We start from the raw sequence: 19283 nt of genomic DNA, 5'->3' as shown, positions 1-19283 counted from the left end.
GTACTTGAAAGGCAACTTAGGGTGTGTAAAACATATACAAGACATACTTAATAATTAAAACAAGACATACAGACTATACAACACACACATGTAATCACCAGATATCTATGAATATAAAATATCACCAATACCATAGAAGCACCAGTATTATACCTTACTGTAATTCATCAAGAAGCGCTTTCCTCAGCATTATGATTTTAAAATTTGGGTAAAGAAATGTAGGCCTAGGGCACCTGGGTGGCTCAGTAGGTTGTCTCTGTCTTCGGCTCAGGTCATGATCTCAGGGTCATGGAGCCCTGGGATGGAGCCCCTCATCCGGCTCTCTGATCAGTGGGGAGCCTGCTTCCCCCTCTCTCTCTGTCTGCCTCTCTGCCTGCTTGTGATCTATCTCTCTCTCTGTCAAATAAATAAATTAAATCTTTTTTTTAAAAAGGGTATAAGAATTTTAGAGCTTACATCTAATGAACCCTCTAATCTATCAGTATCAGCTGATTTTTCAGTTTCTTGACTACTTCTCAATGGAAAATATTATTAATATTTTATGCTACCTTTATTTACTCTTATTTTTTGACCTGTTTACCAATTTCTAAGCTCCCCATTTCTTCTTGTTTCTGAAACTTTTTTAAGGATCATATAACTCTCTTCTGAGCAACAGTCCTTACAAATATATTTAGTGCACAACGTTTGGTGGTAAACTCTCTCCATTTGTTTTTCTATGACAGTGTTTTATCCGTGTTTTTCATTAACTTCTAACATATAGATGTAAAACCTTCATAATAGTTAAAATGATGGTGCAGTGAGCACTGGGATACACTTCACCTACATTAACCAATTCTTTTTCTTTCCCTTTCGCTTTATCTCTACACAGACAAATGGACAGATGAGCGATATCTGGCATGTACCTTTTGCAAACAAAGAAAATCTCTATTATAGCCACCTGTTCCCACCAAAGAAATTTGATATTGATGAAATTACATTATATATATTCACTATTCTAATTTCCCCACTTTCCCTGCAATATCTTTAGCAGATGTATTTGCAGATCCAGGAGCCAGTTAAGGATTATGTATTGAATTTAATTGTAATGTCTTTCCACTCTTATTAAATCTAGAACAGTCTCCTGCTTTGTATTATATTTGTCTGCTTTTTATGAAATTGATATTTTTGAAGTGTCTAAGCCAGTTAATTTGTAGAATTTCCTATCATCCAGATTTTTTTCAAGTTGCTTCGTGATGATTAGATCCAAGAGAACCATTTTTGGCATTAAAACATGAGTGATTCTGTTGTCCTTCCTTCTATATATGTGCATGTATATGCATGGGTGTACATATATAAAATGAGAGGACTGTCTGGCATGTAAAGATGGGAGTTGTATGCTAAGGATACTTGTAGAAAGACATTCTGAAGTCAAACATGTGTAAACCATGACCAGATCTCAGAAAATTTCTCTAATTCATGCTACTAATTTCAGGAGCTTAACCAGAATTAGATGGATAAATGGCTGAGAAAAACCTGCAAGTAAAGAAAAGGTGCAAAATCATATTTGAATATTGTTGCCAGCAAATATGGATACCTGTTTAACATAGTGGAAGCATGTGTTAATCTATGTTTCTTAGAATCACACATATTAGAAGTGGATCTTCTATGAGATCTTCGTTTTTGAAAATGAATCCATGGCTCACATATCCCTTTTTATGTGGTGATTATTTATCAGGGAAGTAGTAGAAATATAGAAAAGAATAAATCTTTTTTTGTGAGTGTTTGCCATAAGAAGTGAACTCAAAAACAGGTGGCTGAAATATAAGAAACTTCTTTTAAGAAGTTGCAAAGATTTTCTTTCTGTTCTTGGTCATTTTCTTCTTGGTCTTTCTAGACTTCAGTAGCCATGACAAAAGAAAATAGCACTGAAGTGACTGAATTCTTTCTTCTGGGATTTGGTGCCCTACATGAGTTTTGATACATCCTCTTCATTGTATTTCTGGTCATCTGTGTGACCACCATGGAATGATCCTACTCATCAAAACAGATTCCAGATTTCAGACATCGATGTACTTTTTCCTACAACATTTGGCCTTTGTTGATATTTGTTATTCCTCTGCTATCATTTCCAAGACACTGCAAAACTTCGTATTAGAAAATAAGTCTATATCATTTGAGGGCTGTGTAATGCAATTATTAGTTTATGGAACATTTGCACCCAGTGACTGTTACGTCCTGGCTGCTATGGCAGTGGACCATTATGTAGCCTTCTGTAACCCACTTCACTATCTCACAATCATGTCCCAAAGAGTCTGCCCCCAATTGGTAGCTGTTTCATATGTCGTGGGTTCAATAAATGCTTCTGTGCATACAGGTTTTACATTTTCACTGTACTTCTGCAAATCCAATACCATCAATCACTTTTTCTTTGATGTCCCCCCAATTCTCACTCTTTCATGCTCTAACATTGACATCAACATTGTACTCCTTGTCTTTGTGGGATTTAACGTGATGTTCACTGTGTTGGTTGTCATCTTTTCCTGCACATATATCATGGCTGCCATCCTGAAGATGTCTTCAGCTGCAGGAAAGAAAAAAGCCTTCACCACATGTGCCTCCCACATGATAGCAGTAATTAGTTCCTGAACAACCCTATCATACATGTACTTACAGCCTCAGGCTAACAATTCCTAGGAGAATATGAAAGTGGCCTCTCTTTTATGGCATTGTGATACCCATTTTGAAACCCCTGGTCTATATAGCCTGAGAAATAAGGAGGTAAAAGAAGCTCTAAAAATGATGAAGAAAAAGTTCTTCTAGGCTGGACCGAAGTTTTTAAAATTCTGCCCATCAGAGCATCAAGTAGGGATATTTGACCATTGTGTAATGTTTCTAAAGTTGGGAACACATTCACGTCTTAAGCCAATGCTTTTCTATAGGTAAGTTCTTAAGAATGCAAGAAATATGGTAACATCTCATGGAACTAATTTTCTCCTGAATAGAGTTTAAGAAATGTGTCTCATACTGCCCATATTTTATTGAGATTATTTAAAATATTAAAAAGTATGTACAGACTTCATAAAGTATTTAGTTGCTTCAAATATATTTCAGATGTGTTCTTAAAGACTAGAAAACCTCAGTTTTGTATATAAGCAATATTAAAATTGAAGTTCATTATTTTCCTTTCACTTAAATGACTTCCCTAAATTATTTACAAAGAAACTTTTCATATGTTCTGTTCCAATTATTGTATAAGCATGAATGTAAAATAAATGCACTGTTTTGTAAAGTCCCTTATGACTCTGGCTATACTTCCTACTTAATAGTCCCATATTAGTTACATTCTCTAGTACTTGAAAACACTTATTTCTTATGTGATTATGACTTATGTTTGTCATTAGTTACCCTCTTCATTCCAAATCCATCTCTTTCTTGCATAAGGTAAGGAAACTTCCAGAAATATTTTCTATATCTCTCCCTACTTAAGATAGAAAAACTAGAATGTAGATTGATCCAAAAACCTAAACAATTCACTTATGAAAGGGCATCAATCATTTTAATCTAGACAAATAACTTTAAACCATAGGAATTCAATGAGAAGTTGAAGGGAGTCCAAGAGCCCTTTGAATCAGGAAGATAAGCTGTTACCAGAAGTGCTTAAGTAAGTAGATTGAGGACAAATGATGGAAACCACCACATGAATCTAAAGAGGACATGCTAGTTACATGAAAAAACAAGTTTCACATGAAAATAACACCAGACAGACTAATGATCTGTCAGAAAATGTATTGTTAAGTAACAGCGGAAAGAAACAGAAAACAACAAGAGAAGAAGAAATATTTTTCAAATATGGTATCTTGCATCCATCCTGAAAGAAGAGAAAAAATTAACGTGGAGTCGATGTGGGATGACCAGAGTCTTCCCAGCAAAGAATCCACCTTTGTAAAGGAGGAGACCTTCTATAAAGGGAAGGTCCAAGTACCTTCAGAGACCAGGATCAGGATCAGTTGCTAGAGAGTCATTAGCAAAGTAGACAAAGGGTGCCCTGAGACCCTGCAAAATCAGAGACTAATGTACAATATGGTATCTATTATTAAAATACTATATTGTATATTAGAAATTTACTAAGGAGGCAGAAGAAGGAAAATTGTAATCATATAAAGTGATGGATATGTCAATGAGTTTGATTGTGGTGATCATTTCACAATGAATACTTACATCAAAATATCAAGATGTACATCTCAAATATACATAAACTTTGCCATGTATACCTCAGTAAAACTGGAGGGGAAAGATGATGAAACAAAAACTTGGTACATTTTGGGAAGTCTAAATGGCCAAATTGGAAATAGGGTGCAAAATGGAGAGTCACGCAGTACTCTGCATTCAATACCAAGGTGAAAGAAATCCCAAAAGGAAATAAGTTCTGTGACAAATGGACACAAGCAATGAAATCTGTGAAATTTATATGAAGGAAGAAATGGTTGATCTGGGTTGTGACAGGGAATGGTAAGGGATTGTTAGCAATTATCGAAAAGAAAAACTTCCCTTTCTCCATATAGAGTAGTAATGGCCTGATGCATAATCATACATTGTTTCATCCATCGCCATCTACACCTTATTGTTTCATTAATCATCAACAGCCCATGATTTAAAGGGTGTTTCAGGTCTGGCAACTGTCTCTAAAACATTATGATAGAAGCTCAATTAGTCAACCAAAATTTGACGTCGATGATTAGCAAGATGACTAACTTTACAGAAAATATTAGTCTAGACCGAGATGGAAGAAAATATAGCATCACACACAAAAATTTGGAACAAGAATTACACAAAGAAAAGAATACCTACAGAAGCTGAAAGACAAATTGTCTACTCACCATCCTGCTGCAAAATGTAGCTGGTTGTCCATTCTCCTTTTACTCCTGTTTTGTGTGGAAGATGATGCAGTCAGGTAAGAAGAAATCACACTTCTCAACTTTCTTTGTAGCTAGGATGGCATGTGTCTTAGTTTGTTTTCCTGGGATAGATACTTGTGTAAAGATAACATATGCAGGAGGTGTGAAGAATTAACCATAACCTAAAGAGCAGTCTGGTCTATGTCTTCAGCTACTGGGGTGATCTGTAAGCCCCTGGAATATCATTCCCGACAGGAGTGTCTTTGTTTGCCTGGAGAATTTGGCCACTGAACAACCTAACGTTGTGATTTATGATAGAAGCTTTGAGACACATCTCATTAGTTCTAACTTTCAGAGAGACTTGGGGGCTAAAGTTGAGAATGAGAGATCAGCGACATGAGAAATATGTCATACCCAGAACCGTAAAGAATCTGGATATTAAAGGTGAGTCTCCCAGGTCAGCAGTACTCCATGTAGCAGTGTTGCTACATGTTGATGCTCAGGACGGTCCTCTGAGGATGATGGAATTTTTGTGTTTGGAGCCTCACAAACTTTGCCCTATGCATTTCTTCCTTTGGCTACTTTTAATTTATATCTTTTTATTATAGTAAAACTAAAATTATATGTATAGTTCTTTCCTGATGTGTTAGCCAGTTTGGACTCTATTACAAATTACCATAGACTGAGTGGCTTCTAAAAAACAGAAATTTGGTTCTGGAAGTTAGAAGTCTGAGATCAGGGTGTCAACATGGTCAGGGCCTGGTGAGAACTGCCTTCTGGATGGCAGACTGCCAACCTCTGCTGTGTCCTCAATGTAGAAAAAGATCTAGAGAGCTCTCTGGGGTCTCTTCTATAAAAGCATGAATCCCACTCATCAGGCTACACCCTCGAGATGTGCCTCCTCCAAAACCTTCACCAACTGATACCATCACATTGAAGATTAGGATTTCGACAGAAGGATTTGGAGGGACACAAACATTCAGTCCAAATCACCAGAGTTCAGTGTGTCATTCTAATGAATTGCCAAGCCTGAGAGTGACTGTGAAAAAGCCCCCACATTTGTAACCAGCTACAAATGGGGGTGGCCCTAGGGACCCCTGGACTTTTGACTGGTGTCTGAAGTGACATCAGTCCAATGGGAACGGTTTGCCCACACTGTGCAATTTTCTAACCTTTTGGGTGGGAGTTATCCCAAGCAACAGAGAGCAGGAAGCGTGAGATATAGAAAAACAGAAGTAAGGAAAGGGCAAATAACTTAGCTGGCTTACACCCTGGAAACTAGAACTCGGTCTCAGTCCCTGAAGGACAAGACTGTTATTCAATCCTTCTGCCCCATTGCATGGAGGTCACCCAAGGTCATCCTCAGGCTTCAGAGACATTCCTGAGGGAAAGAAGCACAGAAATACTATAGGAAACCACTCACTAGTAACACACACAGCACTGTTCACCACAGATGCATGAAATCAAATAGCTGAGGAGATGTAGTACAAGACACTGAGACCTCTGCTACCCATACAACACATTTCCAGCCAGTGAGATGTGAGGGAAAATCTGCTGGGTTGGGGGAAAGTTTGCATTTTCCTAATAAAGAGCATATATTTATATTCATATTCATATACACAAATATATGGTTGTCACCTTACCTTCCTGGATCCTTTTTTCTGCTTTGAAAGGGAATGTGATATCTAGAACTATAGTAGACAGGTCAGACTGTGAGGCAACCAGCATATGGGAAAGATTAAGCAAATTAGAAAAGTGCAAGTCAATGAATGACTGAAAAGAATAGTTTGACCTATGACTAGCTTTACTTGAGTTTTTAGAAAATGAGAAGCTACTAATGTCATCTGTTGATTTAATTTGGGGGGAAAATATGACAGACAATAAGAAAATGAAATGTCAAGCTTGATTAAGCTTATTTTAACTGGTTGGTGAACTCAATTTCAAATTTATAAGATGGATTTTGATTCAATATTTTGGTTTTATTTTTCTAAATCTCTAATATAATTGCCTCTGTGTGTATTCTTTTAGATTAAGGTGTGATTTTCAAATACAAATGTATTTTACCCAAATTTTAATGGTAAAGGAAATGCCTCCATAGGTTTTCCTTCAAAACATTACATGACAAATATGATGATTATTTTATCTACTATATTTTTATTTTGTTAGAACTCAAATTAGCAAAAATAGGATACTTAAAAATTTGAGATCAATCATGTCAAATGAAATTAAATAATTCCAGACAAATATTGTTACATTTTCTATGTAAAAAAAAAAAAGGAAGGTACAAGTCAAAACCTCCAAACTACTGTTATAAAGGAAAAATAAGTCCCTATTTTTGTGAGCCAAAGTAAATTGTTTTTTTTTTTCTACAGGAGTAGAACACATTCCTAACTGAGACATTTGTCATGCAACAAGTAATATCGAATGTCGATTCACCAGTCTTTTGACTATAATTCTCCTTCACAGGTATGCTTGTTAATCAAAACCTACAGACTCACTGAATCTAGCCTTCTACTCTTGCTGATTAAAGGCTTAACCCTAGCAACTTTATAGCCAAAAAACCTCAAAACAACTCATTCCACAGATTGTTATCTGAAACATTCTTATGGCATAAAGTGCAATTGGAAGAAAGAAATTACTCAAGGCTTATTTTCAAAAATATATACATTTTTAGAAAAAATAAAAGATTGAAAGTGGATTTTTTTCTTCAAATAAAGTGATCAAAGTGCTAATAGAAAATATGCACCATTCTATACACAAAGATAGATTCAAAATGGATGAAAGACCTCAACGTGAGATAGGAATCCATCAAAATTCTATTGGAGAACTTAGGCAGTAACCTCTTTGACATTGGCCACAGCAACTTCTTTCAAGACATGTCTCTGAAGGCAAGGGAAACGAAAGCAAAAATGAACTCTTGGGACTTCATCAAGATAAAATGCTTCTGCACAGCCAAGGAAATGGTCAACAAAACTAAGAGGCAACCCACAGAATGAGAGAAGATATTTGCAAATGACATTTCAGATAAAGGGCTGGTATCCAAGATCTATAAAGAACTTCTCAAACTCAACACCCAAAAAACAAATAATCTAGTCAATAAATGGGCAGAAGACATGAACAGACACTTCTCCAAAGGTGACATACAAATGGCTAACAGACACATGAAAAAATGTTCATCATCACTAGCCATCAGGGAAATACAAATCAAAACCACATTGAGATACTACCTTACACCAGTTAGAATGGCAAAAATTAACAAGACAAGAAACAACAAATGTTGGAGAGGATGTGGAGAAAAGGGAACCCTCTTACACTGTTGGTGGAATGCAAGCCGGTACAGCCACTCTGAAAAACAGTATGAGAGTTCCTCAAGATGTTAAAATTAGAACTACCCTACAACACACAATTGCACCACCAGGCATTTACTCCAAAGATACAGATGTAGTGAAAAGAAGGGGCACCTATACCCCAATGTTCATAGCAGCAATGCCCACAATAGCCAAATGGTGGAAGGAGTCAAGATGCCCTTCAACAGATAAATGGATAAAGATGTGGTTCATATGCACAATGGCATGTTACTCAGTCATCAGAAAGGATGAATATCTACCATTTGCATTGACACGGATGGAACTGGAGGGTCTTATGCTAAGCCAAATAAGTCAAGCAGAGATGGTAATATGGTTTCACTCATATGTGGAACATAAGGAATAGCACAGAAAACCACAGGGGAAGGGAGGGAAAACTAAGTGGAAAGAACTCAGAGAGGGAGACAAACTATAAGAGACTCTGGACTCCAGGAAACAAACTGAGAGTTGCATAAGGGAGGGAGTTGGGTGGATGGGGTAACCAGGTGATGGGTATTAAAGAGGCTCATCACAACACATATTGTGATGAGCACTGGGTGTTATACACAACTAATGAATCATTGAACACCACATCAAAAACTAATGCTGTACTGTATGTTGGCTAACTGAACATAATAATAATAAAAAATATATATGTTTAAATAGTAGTAACCCTCTTTGTCACATTACGGGCCTATGCTCCTAAATTAAGACTAGCTTTGATTTTTTTTTTTTTTCAGATAACCATGCTTATTGCTGATTATGGTGACAAGGTCAACTTTCTGGATCTAAACACAGATTCTTAGACATATTAAAAATTGTTCAACCTGGGTTGTCTAGATGGTTCAGTTGATTATTGACTCTTAGTTTCCACTTGGGTCAAGATCTCTTGGGTCCTGAGATTGAGCCCCACCTCCGGCTCCGCACTCAGTGGGGAGTTAGCTTGAAGATTCTCTCCCTCTCCCTCTCCACACTCTCTCTCAAATAAATAAATCTTTTTCAAAAAATTGTTCAGCCTGATTTATAACAAAAAGAAATGTTTAAAGAGTTGTTTTATAACAAGGCAACACACACACACACATCCCTAATGCCAGTAACATGAATTAAATTTATCCTTTCTAGAAAGTTTAAAAGTTTTCAGCAGAAAATAACTACTAACTATTGTTTATTCCAATCCAACTCAGCCCCCGGAATCTCAGATTCTTGAGGGAGCTAATATTGATCCCTTAGGCCCTAGCTATAAACTCACTAATTAGAAGAAAGCACACAGAAAGACCCTGGAGGCAATCAGCCAGCATCAGCTGCAGAAAGAGAATCTGGAGGCAACTCTGGTGTAAGTAAAACAAAGCAAATCCCATTTTTCAAAATCAGCCACATATCCCACTGAGTGCTAGAAATGTTTCACCCAAGACCATGAATAAGCCCTTCATCCCTGGTGATCTAATGGCAGTGGAGGAAGGGATCTGAATTGGACTGGATATGAATGAACAATGATTAAAAGATTAAAAGAATAAATAAATGAAAACTATTTTCATACATTATTTGCATGGGTTATTATGACCAATTCTGAGTAACCATTCGACGTCGGGTCCTGTGCTGGGAATTTTACATAAATCACCTCACTTTGTCACATCATTATAAGCAGCCTTTACTTCTTTCTCTTCCTCTTCCTTTTTTTTTTTTTTTTTTTTTTTTGAGGCCGGAATTGAAGCTTTTTATTATGGGATATACATACCACTATTAGTGTTGGGACACTTTTACATCATGTGAGTCTCTATTATGGAATCTGTGTAGTTCTATACTGTCATGAAGACATTTATACAAAGTGACATTTTGGGATTTGTTTGACCCCACAAACGAGGTATCAGTGAAGGCATACACACATCATCAGTAAGTACGTTGACACGTCAGTGTTAGGGTCTTCCGTTATTCTAGTTGTGCTTCCTTTGGCAGACGGCTGTTATGCTTGACTTTAGTACCATACTGCGGGTGCCAGAGAACTTGCATTTGCCAAGGAATAATCTCCTGAGATGCAATGTCATGAAGTAGAACGGTGTAGTCTAACTCAATGAAGTCATCATTTCTTTGCACTTGCTTGACAGTTTGAATTTTTACCATTTTATACCATGTGTTTTCGGTAGAATTCTGCCATATTATATAACCACAAGCAACCCAGGCTAAGTGTCGAACTGGCTTCATTTCTGGAGATACATTTCCAAAACTGTCTGGAATATTTTGTGCTTCAAGTGGTTCCTTCATGGACTTGAGTTTTTGATAAAATGTGTTATCTTCTTTATCTGGGTTCTTTCCAATTTCTCCTTCAAATGTGAAGTTGACTTCTGGTGCAGTATCTTGTCCCATTAGAGGGTAAAGTACTTCCGCTGTACAGTTCAGTGTAACTTGTTTTTGGATAATTTCTTCCACAGAAAATTTAAGGCAATACTTGTGTCCTTTTCCCGGAATATCCTCCATGCTGGCTTGTTTGATAGTCTGCACCAGAAACACCTTGTGGGGGGTCCCCTGCTGGTAGTTGATGCAGTTCTCCGCCACCGAGGCTGCCCTGGGAAATGGGTCGGGGGTATTTCCATTCTTGGTGGGAGCTTATGGCTGCTCAAGTTGCAGGGACCAGACGCTCCCAGCGCACCACTGGTTCAGCCTTCTGCCGGGTAGCTGCGACGGAAGAGTCCTCTTCCTCTTCCTTTTTAAGATTTTGTTTATTTATTTGACAGACAGAGACCACAAGTAGCCAGAGAGGCAGGCAGAGAGAGAGAGAGGAGGAAGCAGGCTCCCTCCTGAGCAGAAAGCAGAGAGCCTGGAATCGAGCTGGGCTTGATTCCAGGACCTGAGATCATGACCTGAGCCGAAGGCAGAGGCTTAACCCACTGAGACACCCAGGCGCCCCTTCCTCTTCCTTCTTAAAACAGTTAAAGGTATTTCAAAAAGATAAGGTGCTGAAGTTTTTAAGTTTAAAGACTTTCTCTCTCCACTCCCATGCCCAGGGATAACTACTAAACATTTGTTATGGATCCTTCTTGAGCTTTTTCATGGATAAAGAAAGTGAGAAAAAGAGAGAATGGATGTGAATAAATGTTTAATTTTTAACAGGGTCCATACTTGGGGTACTTGGTCAGTTAAGTGTCCGACTCTTTTTTTTTTTTTAAGATTTTATCTATTTATTTGACAGAGAGAGAGCTAGCAAGAGTGAGAACACAAGCAGGGGGTGGGGTGGGAGAGGGAGAAGCAGTTTCCGTGCTGAGCAGGGAGTCCAAGGTGGGGCTTGGTCCCAGGACCTTGGGATCATGACCTGAGCCAAAGGCAGAAGCTTAATGACTGAGCCATCCTGGTGCCCCAAGTGTCTGACTCTTGATTTTGGCTCAGGTCATATCTCAGGATCTTGGGATCTAGCCATGTGGGGCTCCTTGCTTAATGGGAGTCTGTTGGAAATTCTCTCTTTCCGTCACCTTTTCCCCCCACCCCCGCTCCATGCTCAAATAAATAAATAAATCTTTTTTTTTTTTAAGTGTCCATGCTTTACGTCTTACTCTGCAGATTGCTTTGCTCATTTAACAATATGACAGGAGCACCTTTCTATAAGAGCCCATATTTTCATCATACTTTTTGGACAGTGTATTAACCCACAATATGAATCTATCCTGATTTATTTAGCTCTATTTCCAAATTTTTGTTTTACAAAAATGTTACACTGTTACAATAAAAATTATGACCTTCTAAGCAATTCTGTGATCCCATCTTATAGACAATGGAACTGGGGCCAAGGAGAGTTAATTACACACTTTGTCTCTCTGGTGTGACCACAATTCAAACCCAGGTCAGCCTATTTCCTTTCTACCACATGGTACTGAATATAAAGGATGCTTCAGAAGCACCAGGGTTCTGTATGGGCTAATCATGTTCATAATACTCAAATACTTTTGGTAGGGGTGTGTCCTTTGTTCTGGCTTTTTATAGCTCTTGAAAATTGTCCCCCAATATGTCATATGTTTTACTTAAATTCAAGATGATTAACCTGAAATGGTAAATGTCATTACACTATCAAGATTTTAAGTTGAATGGACCCATGACCAGTTCTAACTTCCTCTGACAAGTGCATTTATGTACTGGTGGAAACTCCTTGAAAAGACTACACTTCAACCCCTACCCCTCACTAAATATTGAAAAGGATTATTTCTTTTTCCATCACTACAGAGTTAAGCGACCCTGTTTATTCCTCATGATATTTGGAAGAACCAGATTGCCCAAGAAACATTAACAACAGGTTTAGTGTGTTATACTCCCCACCACTAAAGTCACAGTCTGATCTAAAGCTATCTCATCTCAGATCTACAGCTCTGCCTGACATTACTGATATCAAGGTACAGGAGCTTTCTATTGATGTGTTGGGGATGTGGCTTTTCCTTTGTGAGGGACTTCTGTTATTGCATAGTACTTAAGGGGCATGAAAATATATTTAAGATAATGTAACAACCATCAATGGAGCCACCATCTAACTTCGGCAACTACCTTCTTAGTACTTAGCAATCCATTTGAGAAATATATCCCTGTGGATGTTGTGACACCAATTTACTAAATTTTCACTGATTTACTTAATAGTTTATATTTTTTCTATAATCAACAATGCTTCTTATGTGTGTATGAATATATTTATATACATACATATATATACTTATATATGTAAGTTGTATATGATAAGATATTATATAATATATATTATATAATATGTATAACATAACCTAGGTAATACAAGATATGTTATAGTATATATATATATATCTGTGTGTGTGTATATATATATATATGTGTGTGTGTAAGATATATATATACCTCCTTGATTATGTGGTCAAGAAATTCTCTAGAATATGAACCTATGATGGAAATTCTGGAAGGCATATATTTAAATCTACTAATATTTCCGAAGTTGCCTCCAACATGATCTTGCTAATTTACCTTCTCAGCAGAAATATATGACTCCACAGCTTCACCAAAACTTGGCATTTTAAACTGAGAAATGCAAAACTATATTTCAATACAGAATTAATACACAATTATCAGATTACTAGTGAGTTGTGTGTATTTTCTCTTTTGTTTCTTAAAAAGGCATTCTCTTACTGAAGAGAATGTTTAGATTTTATTTATTCTTTTTATTTAAATTCAATTAGTCTGCATATAGTAGTACATCATTAACTTCGGATGCAGAGTTCAACAACTCATCAGTTGAGAGTAGCACCCAGTGCTCATCACACCACGCGCCCTCCTTAATGCCCATCACCCAATTACCTAACCCCCCACCCACCTCCCCTCCAGCAATCCTCAGTTTAAGAGTCTTTCATTGGCTTTTCTCTCTCTCTGATGACTTCCCATTATGCTGAGTGAAATAAATCAATCAGAGAAAGACAATTATCATATAGTTTCACTTATATGTGGAATATAAGAAACGATGCAAGGATCATAGGGGAAGGGATGGAAAACTGAATGGGAAGTCATCAGAGAGAGTTGTATTTTCCTATTTTTGTTGACCATGTAGGTTTTCTTTCTATAATTACCCCAATTATATATTTTGTAGATTTTTCCTGTGGGATAATTTATAGACATTCTTTATTTATACTAGATGATAATCCCTTAACATTTATATGTACTGCAAACAAATTTACCTAAGTGAATTCTAGTCATTATTTAGTCTTTTCTCTTTTATAATGTTGTCATTTTTAATTTAGATATGGTTCCATTTTCAATGTTTTATTTTTTGTTCATTCACGTCCTGTTTAAATATTTTTCTGTATATCTCAAGCATGGATATTTTGTTGTTTTATTCTCAAAGCCTTACAATTCAAATCTTTAATCCACTTGGAAATTATTTTTGTAAAATGTAAAGTACAAATACAATATCTTTCTCATGTGTATAAACATTTATAGCTCCCGTTTATGACCATTTTTCACTCAAGTACATGCCCTTGGTTTCATACATCAAGATTCCAATAGACCTGTGGACTTATTTATTATGTCTTTTTATTAAGTCCATTGATCCATTTGTACACCCTCATATCATACCATACCATAATGTCTTTATTATTACCACTTCTTAATAAGTCTGATATCTGAGAGAATAAGTTCTCACCTTGTTGTCCTTTAAAAAACTTGTCTTAGGAGGGGTGTAGGGAGACAGTGGTGGGGTTATGGACATTAGGGAGGGTATGTGCTATGGTGAGCGCTGTGAAGTGTGTAAACCTGGCAATTCACAGACCTGTACCCCTGGGGCTAATAATACTATATATGTTTATTTAAAAAATATTTTAAAAAAATAAATAAAAATTTAAAACTTGTCTTAACTTTTTTAGATCTTTTCTCTCCCATGTAAATATTAGAATAACTGGATTAAGTTGTATGTAAAATTCTTTCAAAATTTGGTTAGAATTACGTGGAATTTATAGATTAATATGGGGGGAAATGTAATGTTTATAATATTGAGTTCCTCTCCATGATCCTGGTCTGTGTTTGGGTCTTCTTTAAGCCTTTAAATAAAGTTATATCATCTCAATAAGATCACGAACATTCTTTCTTAGATGTACGTCTATGTACTTTATTTTTGATGTTATTGTAAATATGAATTTTAAATAACATTTTTAATTATTCCCAGTGAACAGAAATGCACTTGATTTTTGTATATTAAACTACTATATTTTTTCCTCCTTTTTTAAAGATTTTATTTATTTGTCAGAGAGAGAGAGAGCACAAGCAGGGGGAGCAGCAGGCAGAGGGAGAAGCAAGAAGCCTGATGTGGGACTAAAGTCCAGGACCCTGGGATCATGACCTAAGCTGAAGGCAGACAGTTAACCAACTGAGCCACCCAGGTGCCCCTGTATATTAAACTACTATTGAGTAACTTCATTAGTCTCGCTAAGAATTTATCTGTCAAGTCTACAGGATTTTTTATAGAGACAATTACATTATCTAAAAATAGTGAGAGCTGTGTTTCTTTCTCATTTTCATTTTACCTTTCATGTCTTCTGCATTTTGTCCTGGCTTCCAGAAAAATACTAAACAGATTCAGTCATAACAAGCATCTTTGTCTTGTTCTTTAATTTATAGGCATTGCATCTCATAATTTAATAGTAAATATAATATTTAGTTCAGCAATGTGTTTCCTACCTGTTTTCATTTTTGCTCTAGTTGACCAGGAAAATTTAATGAATACATGCATTTATTGAAATAATTGTCCTGTATCTATTGAGAAAATCATATGACTTTTTAAAGAATATATTAATATGGCAAATTATATCAATAAAATTTTCAGTATTAAAAAATGCTTTCGTTCCCTAGATGAGTACAAATATGTCTTGATTACTGATGGAAAATACCTTTTCCCTCCTTCTGATGCTTCTTTCCTGCAAGGAAATCTGTTTATATAATCATAGACTCTCTCAATTTTATCCACTAAGTTCCTAAAAAGGTGGCATGATATATCTGATTGGTAAAACAGAACTTCCTGGAATGTTTTGCTCTGCCCTTGTTCTTGACAGCAGCCAGCCCACAGAATCCCATACTCCCTGCATTCCAGATGCACTTTTCCACCACATGCAAGATGCATGCTCCTGTCACTGCCATGAAGACTGGGTGGGAAAACTCTCTGCTTATGGCATTCATTGGCAGCAAATAACTTGACTAATAATTTTTGGGAGTGCCTGGCTGGCTCAGTCGATGGGGCATGGGACTCTCAATCTCATAGCTGTTGGGTTGGAGCCCCACATTGGATGTAGAGATTACTAAAAAATAAATTAATAAGCTTAAAATTTCCCCCTGGTGTCCAAAGTGATATTATGGTCCCCATACAGACACTATCTTTTATTTACCAATTTGTTCAAATCCTGAAAAAGGAAGAGAATAGCTATTATCAAGAGCCTTTTTGAGACCCTAGAAGTTTTTTTTTTAATACATGGATGGATTTGTTCAATGAATGTGTATTTAAGGTGTTTGCATCTAAATTCACAAATAAGTTTGGTTCAAATTTTCTTTTCTCATATTTTACTTATTTTGGTTCCAATGTTATGTTGACATGAATTGGAGAATGTTCTTTACTGTGATTTTCAGAAACAGTTTGTATAATACTAGAATTAGTTGTTCAGAAATGTTTGATAGGACTTTCCTATAACATAACAGGGACAAGTGTTTGTGTGAGTAAATTTTAAAATTGTAAGTAAAATCATTTAATGTTTTAAAAATATTTAAATATTTCACATGTGTATACACACACACACACACACACACACCAACTATTATCACCCTCTATCCACTTAATCTTATTTCAAATAAAAAATATTAAGTAAAAACAAAATAACTTTTTCAAATTATATGGATGAAATAAAATATGGTTCAACAAATACCATGTAGCAACAAACAAGTATAAAATGGAAATTAAGTTTTATTATTACGTTTGACTATCCTGGGTAAATGAACAGAAGCAAGAATGGGCTTTATTCGATTATTGTTTTTTTTTTTTTTTAAAAAAAAAAAACAAAAAGGAAAAAAAAAAAATGATGAATAATTATTTTAAATTTAAAAATTTTTGGTCTATGAAAAATACTATAGAAAAAATTAATAGATAATGGAATGTGAGAAAATCTTTGTCAATAACAAAGTTTTCAAATCTATATATAAAAAAGAAGCATCCATCCATATATTAACTCTAGAGATACTGAGAAAAAATGACTCCAAAATTCTAAGAAAAATATTATATAATGATCAAATTCATTTCTGGTTAAGAAAAAAACATTAAAATGGAAATGTCTGAAAGGAAGAGATTGTACTAGAAACATCTTGCATTGGGAGGCAATAAAAACTGTATTTAGCTTTTTGAAAAAAAAATGGAAATGTCACTTTAAAACTATTTTTCTGGTATAAAAAATGTTAACAAAATACCAATGATGTTCACAAAAAAGGAAGGGTATGAGGACCCTGATGTACAATTAAGAGAAGTATACACTGGTACATCTGTTATGCAATGTAATCTGGAAATATGTGATTAAGTTAAATGTATGCATACCCTAAGATTCAAATGTTTGTCCCCAGAAAAAAATTTCACAGTGAAGTATTTGTAGTGAAAACAAGTAGTAGGCAACCTACTCTCCATTGCTAGGAAAGCAGATAGGCAAATTATGGTGTATGGATACCATAGAGTAGTGTTACTCAATGTGTGGTGCCTGGACCAGCACCAGTCATTGGACTCTCTGTTTCCACTCTATGATGTGGTAGCTATTGAAAGTGAGATTAAGCATCTAAAACAATTACAAATTTTGACAATGCTGAGAATTTTTTATTGCTATATACAAAAATATTGGTCCACAGCATAAATTTTACAAAGAAAATGCCCTTTACCATAGATAACTTGATAAACACTTGCATACAAGACTCTACTTGGTCATGAGTTCATCGTGGCCAGAGCAGAATTGCTAAGGATGCAGAAAGAATAAGATGAGAATACAGAAATAAATTAGAGTAAGATCATACAGAAATGTATGGGTAACTCAAGATTTTCATAGATAATAATTCGTATTTATGTTAATTGGGATTTGTGAATTAAAATGTACACAGCATAGAAGAAAGCTTAATTTTTAAAAGTATGTTTTTATATGTTCTCTAACTGATATATTTAAGAAATACATTTAAGAAAAGCTTAAATTCTTAATATAATTTAGAAGTCAGTTTGTACCCTGAGAACAAATAAATTGATCCCTGGCAATTTCCCCAAAGTATAGATCTAAATTTTCTAAGTCAGATGTCAAGGTATATGGACTTTAAATGCAGAGTCAATTATCCCATAGAAATATCCACTGACTCCACTGTGAAACCAAATATTAAATCATTGCCAATTTCAGAATTAGTTAAAGGATCACATGGTCTTAGCTTTCCCTGCTCTTCTTTCCTAGCAACTTTTCAGCTGATATTTAATCTTTGCCAGCCATGGAACAAAACAATGGCACTGAAGTAACTAAATTCATTCTCCTGGGATTTGCTGGTCAACACAAGTCTGGGCATATCCTCTTCATTGTATTTCTAGTGATCTATCTGGCCACGCTGGTGGGGAATATGGGGATGATCCTACTCATCAAGATTGATTCTTGCCTTCACACCCCAATGTACTTCTTCCTCCAACACTTGGCATTTGTTGATCTCTGCTACACCTCCGCTATCACTCCCAAGATGCTGCAAAACTTTGTCGAAACAGAGCAATCCATCTCATTCACAGGATGTATGGTGCAATTACTAGTCTATGGTGCCTTTGCAACAAATGACTGCTACATCCTGGCCGCAATGGCAGTGGACCGCTATGTGGCCATCTGCAACCCACTCCGCTATCCAACAGTCATGTCCCAGGCAGTCTGCCTTCAACTCCTGGTTGGTTCATACTTCCTAGGCTTCCTGAATGCCTCTGTAAACACGAGTTTTACTTTCTCATTGAACTTCTGCAAATCCAATAAAATTAACCACTTTTTCTGCGATGAACCCCCACTTCTTGCCCTCTCATGCTCCAACATTGACTTCAACATCATGCTACTAACTATCTTTGTGGGGTTTAACTTGATGTTCACTGTGCTGGTTGTCCTCTTTTCCTACATATATATCCTGGCTGCCATCCTGAAGATATCAACTGTTGCAGGGAGGAAAAAAGCCTTCTCCACATGTGCCTCCCACCTGACAGCTGTCATCATCTTCTATGGGACTCTCTCTTATATGTACCTGCACCATGGCACCAAGGAGTCTCAAGAGCAGGAAAAAGTGGCTTCCGTGTTTTATGGCATTATAATCCCCATGTTAAACCCCCTCATCTACAGCCTGAGAAACCAAGATGTAAAGGAAGCCCTAAAAGGGATTAGAAAGAAGTGTTTCTAGTTTGATCATCAATTTCTAATTCTCTTATAAATTAGGCTAACAGTGCCAATTTTTAAGAAATCAATACCAAAGAGATGAACAATCTAGGAAAAGTTGCTCAGTGTTTCTAATACTGAGCTGTAAATTAAAGTATCAATGAGATAAACAGTCTCTACTAATGTAA

At 36.1% G+C, this 19283-nt stretch overlaps 2 protein-coding genes and 1 pseudogene across 2 annotated transcripts; 2 read left to right on the top strand and 1 right to left on the bottom strand.

Annotated features, from left to right (window-relative positions):
• Positions 1-1885: 1885 nt before the first annotated feature.
• LOC116860527 lies at positions 1886-2799 on the top strand (annotated as a pseudogene).
• Positions 2800-9916: 7117 nt separating this feature from the next.
• On the bottom strand, positions 9917-10890 carry LOC116860455 (latexin-like). Its single transcript, XM_032846510.1, is given in 2 exon segments — positions 9917-10779; positions 10782-10890. Coding segments are annotated over 2 exon segments (660 nt in total). The 5' UTR covers positions 10807-10890; the 3' UTR covers positions 9917-10144.
• A 7300-nt stretch (positions 10891-18190) lies between these two features.
• On the top strand, positions 18191-19120 carry LOC116860526 (putative olfactory receptor 5AK3). Its single transcript, XM_032846572.1, has one exon. The coding sequence runs from the start codon at positions 18191-18193 to the stop codon at positions 19118-19120; it is 930 nt and encodes a 309-aa protein (XP_032702463.1).
• The last annotated feature ends 163 nt before the right edge of the window (positions 19121-19283 follow it).

The sequence above is a fragment of the Lontra canadensis genome, unplaced genomic scaffold, assembly GCF_010015895.1.
Source record: "Lontra canadensis isolate GAN:19392208 unplaced genomic scaffold, GSC_riverotter_1.0 scaffold176, whole genome shotgun sequence".
Lineage (NCBI taxonomy): Eukaryota > Metazoa > Chordata > Mammalia > Carnivora > Mustelidae > Lontra > Lontra canadensis.
Note: the sequence above shows the minus strand (reverse complement) of the source record. Positions and strands in the feature narration are given on the sequence as shown.